Source organism: Malus sylvestris, chromosome 12 (assembly GCF_916048215.2).
Source record: "Malus sylvestris chromosome 12, drMalSylv7.2, whole genome shotgun sequence".
Classification (NCBI taxonomy): Eukaryota; Viridiplantae; Streptophyta; class Magnoliopsida; order Rosales; family Rosaceae; genus Malus; species Malus sylvestris.
In genome coordinates, this window is record NC_062271.1 from 15,175,095 (window position 1) to 15,186,186 (window position 11,092).

Consider the following 11,092-nt stretch of genomic DNA (forward strand, 5'->3'; position numbering starts at 1 on the left):
AGTTTAATAAGTGGAAAATATAGTGTCAATTTCTTTGAGCTCTTACATGTTTCGTATTCTTGATAATCTATGTTCATTTTCGTGTGTTCTTGGAACGGCCACAAAAGAATTTGGAGAGCAAGTCAAGAACAAAAATATAGCACCCGAGTTTTCAGCCTCTTTGGGTATGTGGTAATCTATATGATGGTGACAAAGAGGATTTCTGATGCTTTACAGAGGTTTCTATAGGGCCTGGGACGTTTTATGAACAAGAACAAAGACCACAATTGAAAAACTCACCCATCATGTCTCATAGGCATGGTCCGTGTGAAAGCTCGGTCCAAATCTTTTAAATCCAAAACAAACTGAATAACTATTAAGTACTTGGTAATATCAAAGTGACAGATATAGGATAGACGAAAGAAAATTACGAGCGGGGCCATCAAGCATGGCCAATCAATCCTTACAAAACCTTCAAATTAAACAAACACGTCCTATCTCTTACTCTGCTCCGCAATAAGTAGACAACAGAACAGTGGCTTAACGCTTGCCGCCACCACCACCAAGCTTTGGTCCCTTGGGTGCACCTCCCTTGGGAATGCTGCCCTTGCCTTGAGTCTTCTGAGATTTCGTTACTTCTGCCTTCTTGGCCTTCTTCTCATCTTTGGTCTTCTTGATTCTTTCCTTAATTTCACTACAAAAGACATCCAGACATTAAATCAAACGATGAATCACAAAAGGTTGACATAAAAACATTGAAACTGAACAAGATGAATGACAAAGTGAATCAAGGCTACAAGAATAGACAAGAACACTAACCGAAGTGCAGCTTCACGTGCAGCATCACGAACTTCTGGCTTCTCAGTTCTTCTCTTCTGGATAACCTCCAAGGTAGCACCGACAATAGACCTTGAGTAAGGTTTCTTGGTGGCACGTCTCCTCTTCTTCACAGCTTCTTGAGCAATATCCTAATTATGTCAAGAAAGCATCTGCAATTAATACAATATACAAAACAGACACTCGGCTGCCAGCTACTTCATACAACTACGAGATACAAACAACAGACTGCTAGGCTGGCAGCCACTTCATACTAAAAGAATGGCTACTATGGGACAGTTTAAGAGGCTAAATTTATCATGAAAGATTGATCACAAGGAGATTAGCAGAAAAAGATTTATACAGATTATAAGGGAATATAACTAATGTATGATCAAAACAGATGATCAAAACCAAATCAATTTCCCGGAGTTTTAATCGCTTCTTATATCTAATGTAACTAATCAGGACATTTCTAAGATAACTATATCGATTGGGAGGGAGTATTGGCATCTAAGATTTAATATATCAAGTGAAAAGTGCATGTCTACCTTTTTGTGCTGCTTCCTGTACATGGCTGTCCAGGTAAGCTTTGACGGCTTCAGCTTGTTGTGAAAGTACCTTTTGCATTTGGAGTTGGCAAAAAGGAACACCTGAAAGACCACGACAGGTTATAAAAAAAAGGAAGAAATAACAACATTTTTCAAATGACAATTTCAATATATAATCTGATACAAAGTAAATTAACCTCAGATTTAATATGACTGCTTACCTGAGAATCAGAACGAATAAATCTGATGCCTCTTCCTGGGTATATCTTGTCACCGCTGAAACGACAGAGTTCCGTCCTGACAAGCGACACGAAAATATCTTATAAGCGGAATCAAATGTTCGTGGCTCAAACAGAACCACACAAGGGCAAGAAATAGAGAAGAAAACTACGTAAGCCTAAAACCCCAAACCATTCACATACGTCTACCTCCCATTAAATCTCCACACAACTACCAGAATAGATTATCACCGAATAGGCAAACATAGAAATATCATTGATAGAAACTAGAACATGTACACATCTCTGCCTACAAACGCGGATCAACAGCCCTTAACTATACGAGCACCTCACAACACTTTCCAATAACAAAAAACCCGAACATTCCCTCACACCAACAAGTTGAAAACTCACTGGATTTAGTTCTATCTGTAACCTATGTGAACCATGAAATGGCATCCACCTAAACACGATTTCCACAATTTCATCCAAACAATTTGCTAAAATCCCTAACCTTTCACACAGATTCAAACAGTAAAAATCCAACACTTATTTATTGGGTTTCGACCATTGTTTCTAGCAATATTTCACAGATGTTCACATTCAACAAAAACAAAAAGCACTTTTCACCCAGAAAAGCACAAGCACGCACCAAACAGAGCATGTAAACAGCTTATTGCAAAAGCATAATCCAAAATCTAAATAGGAAATAGAGGATTCTCATCGGTTATTGTATGTAGAAAAATTTAAGAACCGCAAATGAAACCATCTCGATATCAGATCTCGACGAGAGAGAGAAGCATACTTGAGAACCATGGCTGCTGCCTCCTGCTGTTGTGCGTTGATGGAGCGGAAACCCTAGAAGCAGATTTGCTTATTACGCGGCTGAGTGTATCGGCCTTCTTAATATATAACCCTACTATCTCACCAAAAACCACGCAAGTAACACTGGGCCGTTGTATTTTGTTGTCTTTTTCGGCCCAAGACTACTTTCTGTTGGTGGGCCGGATGATATGGCTTATTTCTAATCAAATTGGACTTATTACACAGCCCATGTTTATGAGAAAAATTGTAACACAAAATGGATTGGTTACAAATCCGAAATAGGGTTACTGGTCCCGTTTCAGCGATCCTCTTCTTCGTCTGTGTGCAATTTCTTTTTCTTCATCGTGCGATCTTTTTTCTTCAATTTGGCCTTTTGATATTCTGTTCGATTCGTCGTTGCTCTTCTTCTTCATTTCAACGACCATTTTTGGCGAGCTTGTCTTTGATCTAGGTCGTACAACAAGGATAGGTGTGGGCTATCTCAATCAGCTTCGCACAGTGGTCGTGGAGGGGTCATCGTAATCGCATCGGAGCATCTTCAGTTTGGGTTGCCGGTCATAAATGTTGCTTCACTATTCCTTAGTCCTTCATGCATACTTTTCCTATTACAGTCTAATAATATTACTCTTCATTTGTAAGTCGGAGGTATAAATTCGACTCACATAAAGGCGAAAAACGTATTATAGTTATGTTACGTTCAATACCTAGTTAGTGGTTGGGTCCTTTGTGTGGCCTAACCTAATAAATCACCTAGAATATCCCTCCCTTGAGGATATAATATCATTGTATAAAAATAAGCTTATTTTTGTAATGCCCCCTATACTCGACTTCAATCTTGTTTTTTGTCTAAAACTCAAATTTCACCAATTAACCACTTGGAATTCACTTTTCCTTTCACTTTATCTGAATTATGTCAATTTTGTCAAAAAGGTGTCAAATTGCTTATGTAGCAATACAAGTAGGACCCCATCACTCCAATAATAAAGAATTCCATGCTCCATTTATCCTAGAATGTCATGTATTACAGACTAAACTACTTTGATGCCATTAGACATGGTTTAAGGGATTTGGAGAAAGTTGAGGTTTCTTATAAAACCAATTGGCAATATGGAGAGTAGCCTAATTTATAAGCACAGCCTAATTTATAAGCACATACAAAGTCCCTCTTTTCTTGATGTGGGATTCACCCTTAACATACCCCCTCACATGTTGCGAAAAACACATGGACAACACAAATCAAGGGACGTGGAACAAGTGTTGCCCGTTGGACTCCACACATGAGACAACATGCTCTGGTACCATGAAGAAAGTTAAGGTTTCACCATAAAACTAATTGGTAGTATGGGAGTTGCACAATCTCAAGCACATGTACGGTTCCTCATTTTCCTGATGTAGGATTCACTCTAAACAGGATTTAAGTTAATTTATATAAAATGAGCTTTACCTATAGGGATAAAAACACAAAAATCATTTCATAGAACTCTACTAGTTTTGAACCATTTCAAGGGGAGACAAAAACTCAAACCTCAACAAACCTAACCCAAAAACAAGCAAACAAAAAATTTAAATTCCAGTATGCCTACAATATGCTCGTTACTGACACCATCTATAAAAAATTTAAACTGATTATAGATTCATAAAAACTAATTTTCAAATTTTTTTGGACATCTGCAAGATCGATTTCAAAATTCATGCACTTCTACCAGATTAGTTTCAAAATTCTAGCAATTCTATAGGACCATGATTTCTAGGCCTTGGCATGTGGCACCTTGAGTGGCAAGAATGACCAGAATACCCATAGATCATAACTCTCAAACGATCAAACTTAGCTTTAGTCAAATGATCAGACTTAGCTTTAGTCAAACGGTCAGACATAGCCTTAAGTCTGATATCTATTTTACTTATCTCCCAAGTGAGGAACATTTAATTCAAGTCAAGTTAGGATAACTTAGGGATTAGGCAAGTAATCATAATCTTAGGAAGATTGGATATCTTATCCCAGATTCCCACCTAGGTAGTCTCTCAATTTAAGAATGATATTATGCCGCCCCATAGTTTTGCTCCCCAGGCACATTATATTTTCACCCACTATAAAAAGTTTAAAAAATCGAATACTTTTCCCACCCACTTATATTCCTAAAATATCCCTAATTGTTTTAAGTTCTAAATATAATAAATATAAAGCATTATTTGAATCTTGGAGATTTTAGAAAAATATAACAACCACAAACATCCCTGCGCAATCCAGCCGAAAGTAACCACAACCAAGCACCACATATGACAGCAGCAACTTCTTTTCTCTTTGTCGCTGAGAAAGTTATTACCTTCGTTTCATTTTCTTCCCCTTTCTCCATTCCTCTCTATCTATTTCTTTCTCGTCCTACGAGATCTGGATTTTAAGATTCATATTTATATTTATTCCCAAATTCCAATTCAAAATTACAAGTTGAAAAGTAACGAGAAAAGAAGAGAGAGAGTTTGGTGTGTGTGGGGTGGATGGAAGAAATAGAAGATGGAGGCGGACAAAGAGTTTAAAAGGGGCAAAAGATGAAGAGAAAAAATGGGGAGGTTGTTGGACAACTTAATTCATTTCTCATTTTAAGTTTTTAATTTTTTTTTCTATTGTTTTTTTTTCTTTTACTACAAAGAATATATAAGAGGATTTTTAACAAGACTATATTAAAGTTTTCATTAAAAATTGGGTGGGAAAATAAGACTATGAGGTGGGGCATATCAGCACTTCGATTTATTTGGGACTTACGCTCCAAACAAGGATTCTCAAGATCTATAAAATACCCTAGCCTGGTACTATCTCTCTACATTTCTTTTGATCCAAGACTCTCTACCAATAATCGTCACATATTCTCTTTTACACGCCTGTTCGCCTACAAGTAGACATGGGGAAGCATCATGATGTTGTAACAACCACACCACTAGTTTTCTAGAACTACATCAATTATTCAATCCTTCTTCCTAAAGATATGAAGGTAGTCCGATATGGATTCAATCACACTCCCAATCAATCTTATTCTCCCATTGCCAGTGGTCGTGGAGGGGTCATCGTAATCGCGTCAGAGCATCTTCAGTTTGGGTTGCCGGTCATAAATGTTGCTTCACTATTCCGTAGTCCTTCATGCATTCTTTTCCTATTACAGTCTAATAATATTACTCTTCATTTGTAAGTCGGAGGTATAAATTCGACTCACATAAAGGCGAAAAACGTATTATAGTTATGTTACGTTCAATACCTAGTTAGTGGTTGGGCCCTTTGTGAATGAAATTTTGTGAAAAACATGTTCATTTAAGCAACATCTATAGCATGCAATTACCAAATTAAAGGCGGAATCATGCTTATATGCACTTAAAAACAAAACATTAACCATGAAATTCAAAGCCTAGTAGATTGGTGAACCTTGACTCAACTTAAAACAACATTTGTTAGTTGAGAAATTATACCTTTGTAGATTCCTCTTTGCATAAGCAAAGGCTAATCACCCAAAGAGAGGGCTTTCATTCCTTGCATCTTAGATCTATGGATTTGGATGGATGAAATGGTTCTCCAAGTTCCTAAAATTGAGAACCTCTAAGTCTCTTCACCAAGGTTAGATTAGAGAAGAAATGAGTGACCTTGGAGTAGTAGGATTGCTAGCTAAACCCTCCAAGGAGGCCGGCCACTTTAGAGAGAAATGAGAGCTTATGTTCTCATCCTTTCCCCAAAAGAAAAACCCTAAATGAATTTTGGCTATAAAGTCATATTTATACCTTAATTCATTGGAGTGGCAAACTTGTAAATAAGTCCAAAACTCACTACATCTCTAAATGGCCAGCCTTAGGGTATTATTGGGCTAATTGGGCCTTTGTGAATCATTATTCATTAAGTTGTCATACAACTTAATTCAATGGGCTTGACGTTCGAAGCCCATTGGGCCTTAAGGTCCAAAACTATCCCGAGATCTTTAACGAACTTATTCGTTTGATTAATTAACATATTAATTAATCCTTGCCATAAATAATTAAACCATTTAATTATTCTTACTCTTCTCCATTGTTTCTTCAATCTCCACCTTACATGGTGTACGATCCATTAGGTTCCTTTTAGCGAGGCAGTGGGCGATTAAAACCATTTCAAATCGATTGTGAATTAAAACTTACTTTCAATTTTCCCTTTAGTGATTATACACGTTTAGGGCTTCCACAAACCATGAGTGACACCTAGCAGCATATCATGGTTACCCAAGCTAATCAGAAGAGGTGGAGAACCTATTCAGTTTAGGATTACAAATGCAATACGGTCTTTCTCTAATACAATACTCTTGACCACATTGTTTGGTTTGATAGTTTATTCATGTCTACTATCCAATGTGATTCGTGTGCTTATATGATTACCTTGAATGTGATTTGGAACGACTTCCTAAATCTCATTCATACTCTGGCCAGAGATTCTTAATCATATCATAGAGTATTCTCCCCCAAACGGTTTGAAGGTTAGAGATCCCTTGTTGCGCATTCACTTGCCTCCATGGCTAAGTGGCTTAACCCCAACTATGCCGTGGACACCCGCGAATGGAGTGACTTTGACATAATCAAAGATCAAGGACCTAACCACAAGACAACTATGATGCCTCAGGTCAAAGGACTACTTTGCATTATCCCAACCTTGAGTTCTCATGTGACATAAGTATAAGAACTCTTCGTTGATCGTGTTCAGTGAACTCATTCCTTATTGAGCACCTACGTACTTGTCTTGGTGTCAGTCACACCAATGACTCGAGACCAGTCACTCTCACTAAGAGAAGACATAGCACATACTGATCTTAACGGATTGTCAATGCCCAATTGGCAATCCTATGATCAGGAACGTTTAGGATATGTATACAAAAGAATGGTCTCATGAATCTAACTTCTTTAGATCGCATTCTCCCAATCACATATTCCTTGGACTTATCATTTAAGCGTTTAACATTTATATGAGACGGCTTAAACAATAATCTTTGTTCTTGATATTAAACTAGATTAGTTTAACATGTGAAATGTTCGTAAAGTATTATCATATGATTGGTTTGAGGGCACATTTCCAACAATCTCCCACTTGCACTAGAGCCAATCAGCTTGGTCATCAATGATGATACCTCTTCTGTAGTCATTTCAAAAATGGCTGAGTAGTAGGCCTAGACAATGGATATCTATATGTTATCCATAGAAGCAACCTTAAGAATCATGACGTCACCATTATACATGATTCTTAATCATGTGGTTCAGTCTCTCAATTGAGTTTGGATCTTGATGAGACCTTGATTCCCTGGCTTGAGCTATTGCCCCATTAGTGTCGTAGTGTCAGTACACTAGAGACACTTTCTGGTTGGAACCGAATAGAGAGTTCATAAATGAACTTTCCCATCCAAACAACATTGTTATAAACTTCTATAAGGCAATATATTTTGCATTCATAATGGAACACACTAAAGTCATTACTTTTAATGTTTCCATCCAAATATCTCTTTAGTCGTAATAAAGAAATATCTGATTATCTCTTCATTCATAATGAAGAAACATCCAATTATGGATTAGATTCATAATCTAATACATTTACGCTTCCTTTACGTTACTCTAATTCTTCCTCATTCTTTGAGGAATTTATCCTTTAGTATTTCTTAAATACTTAAGGACTCACTTGACAGTTGCCATGGTTCTGATCCTGGGCTTGCATTGATATTGTCTTGTACCGATCTAGGTACAATTCATATCAATGTTTTTCATACAATATGAAATACGTAAATCACCTTTCTGCGTATGCATACAGGATTCTATTTATGCATTATGTTTATTTAGGAGTCAAAAGGGTACGTTCCCTTTGAGAATAACAACTTCCTAGTCTCACTAGAGTTGTCCTTTTGATTTGAAGTTTGTCATCATATGAGAAACTTCCTAGCATCTCTTGTCTATCATTAGGGTTTGATATAATCCAATTATATCCTGAAATCTATCATTATAGATTTCCATCCCATGTTTATAGACTATGTCTCCCATATACATTCTATCTTTATAGAATGTTTATAGTCATAACTTTAACGAAGAAGTATTCTTTTCATTTCCAAAATTAATATATCATATATCTGTATATATATATATATATATATATATATATATATATATATATATATATATATTTAAATTTAGGAACATGATTAACTCCCACTAATCTTTTGTAAACCTAGTAAACAAAAGATTCATTTACATCTTTATGAGAAATCAATTGATTTGATCTTTCTCTCATAAGACGCTTATGGCTCCCACTAGCTTGCTAAGATTCTTGATGGATGGATCTCTACAACTTACATGTCTTGTGATTTATAGTTTTAGACATATATTATCAAGACTATCTTAATAATGGTTTCGGAAACCCATATTATGTCCAAATATTGAATCACCATTTAGTTGTAGCTAGCAATCTTCGAATTAATTGAAACCAAGACTATCTCAAAGATGGTTTCTTCAAAGTCAACCATTCTCTTTGATTGTAGTCACCTTAAGCTACCAATTAGTTTATGAAGGTTTCATTATTTCGGGTCAAATGGTACTTTACCATTTCCTTGAGTATATATCATATATACACTCAATGTAGTCATAAGGATTTTCATTCTTATTTCTTTCGAATTAAGAGGTGTAACTCTATGACATAGTCATAAAGTTCAAACCATTCAACTGAGACAGTTTATAAATCCTTCTCGACTACCTTGGAGCTTGTGGTATAGGAACTAGGTTGTTATATTTGTTGATTATTATCTTGTCTCTCAAATAACCCATTCTTTGAGTTCTATCTCTCATTCATTTGCACTTAGGCAAATCATATTGTAAGATTACAATGAACTACCCAACAAAACAACATTTGTTAGTTGGTTTATAGAAGCGATATCCAAAAGTTAATTTAAGGATATCCCACAAGATTGTTATCAAACAAATATTGCTTATTAGCACAAAACCCCAAATCTTAACATGCTTGAGATTTGTCTTTTTTTCCAACTACATCTTATGGAGTCATGAAAATTTTGGAAGATCTTCTAATTGACAATCATATTGTTTTTAGAAGTATATATCCTATATATGGGTAATAGATAACATCTAATGAACTAAATCTTATTCGAGTTCGTTCTTCTCCTAATAGAGAAATTCATTATCTTATGATGCTATTTTCCTTGATATCTTTCAAGGAAACTCATCTAAAGTGTTACTTTTCCTTGGATCAAATCTAAGGAGGTAAATACTTTAGATGTCTTACTCATCAACTTACATTTCTTGAATTCTTTGAAACATTTTACAAAGTATTCGGACTTGTGTTTATTCAAAAATAAACTATAGTCCAACCGAGAGTGATCTTCGGTGAATGTCATCCATCATGAGTAGTATTATGTTGTGGACAAGTGCCATTAACATCTAAGTGAATTAACCTCAACAACTTTGTGATTCTTTCTTCTTTCCAAAAGAATAAAGATTCGAACATTTCGCCTCTATACAATTTAACAAGAAGGTATTGGATCCGGATCTAACGATCCAAAGCATCCATCTCTGATCAACTCGTAATTTATGTTTTAGAGGTATCACAACTCAGTTGGGATTAGTCACTATCTTGCAACCTTTTGGGTTTTTAAGCATCATTATATTCTAAACAGTTAACACTACCATATCATCTCCACTATAGAGACAATCAATTAGATTACTATAATCCAATCATTGACTAATAAAGAACAATGTTTTGTCAAACAAAACATTCATCCATCTCTACTATAGTGATGGAATTAAGTTCCTTAAAATTGGAATGTAAAGACAATCTTTGGTTTTTCCAATTTCTTTGGTGGTACATATGAGGAAGTAAGTACTATTTGCTTTCGCAGAGATCTTTATTTTATTCACGTTCCAAATGTGAATCACCTTTTTCTTCTCTCATATATCTTCTACTTCTTATTAGTCACACTTTTACAACGATTGTAAAACATAGTTACTAATACGGAATCAAGCATTCAAGTAGAAGAACCAACTGTTTTGAACTATTCAAGAACAATTTACAACACCTTCGAAAGGTGTGTTCTTGACACTTGCAAGACATTTCTTGCAAATACCCCTTCCAATGTCCATCCTTTCATAAAGAAAGTTTGTTCCCTTGGAGTTAATTTTATCTTCTTCATTTGACTTCTCCTTTGACTACAATAGTCATGGTCCCTAAACTCCCACTATCTCTTTTGAAACTTATTTCAATTGTGTTATACACTTCAAAAATTTTGGAGAGCATGTGTTTATTGTTCACTACATAGTTTACAATAAACTTAGTGAACCATTAGGATAGAGACATAAAGGTGAAGTCCTAGCCTAGTTTCCGTCTCGTTAAGTGGTTTATCACTTCAACACTCAATGATTCAAAATCATCATAAGTCCATGTTGATGGACTATTTTTGTCAAACAACCATTATGTTCTAAACATAATTACAAACTTTCAAGAGTTGTTTAAGGCAACTCTCATTTCTTCATACAATAATTTGTAAGTGAAGAATCATGGCACATAAAGTGTCCATGCCTTTGTGCTTTCTTCTTAAGTTCCTTGTTCATGTAACAAAGAAACAAGCACTAATGTTTGCGTTAGTTAAGGGTTGTTCAAAGCAACTCTTATTTCTTCATACAACGATTTGTAATTGAAGAATTATGACTTTAAAA

General features: G+C 35.6%; 1 protein-coding gene across 1 annotated transcript; it reads right to left on the reverse strand.

The window, feature by feature from the left end:
- Positions 1–326: 326 nt before the first annotated feature.
- On the reverse strand, positions 327–2,527 carry LOC126592483 (60S ribosomal protein L24). Its single transcript, XM_050258166.1, has 5 exons — positions 2,370–2,527; positions 1,568–1,643; positions 1,347–1,448; positions 799–947; positions 327–673 (listed from the first exon to the last, which is right to left on the reverse strand). Exons 1-5 carry the CDS (start codon positions 2,378–2,380, stop codon positions 520–522), a joined length of 492 nt encoding a protein of 163 aa, XP_050114123.1. The 5' UTR covers positions 2,381–2,527; the 3' UTR covers positions 327–519.
- Positions 2,528–11,092: the final 8,565 nt, after the last annotated feature.

Coding starts and splice junctions, on each gene's coding strand:
- LOC126592483 (XM_050258166.1), bottom strand. Junction 1,449..1,567: donor TTATTCGTTCTGATTCTCAG/GTAAGCAGTCAT, acceptor GTGGTCTTTCAG/GTGTTCCTTTTTGCCAACTC. Junction 674..798: donor GCACGTGAAGCTGCACTTCG/GTTAGTGTTCTT, acceptor TGTCTTTTGTAG/TGAAATTAAGGAAAGAATCA.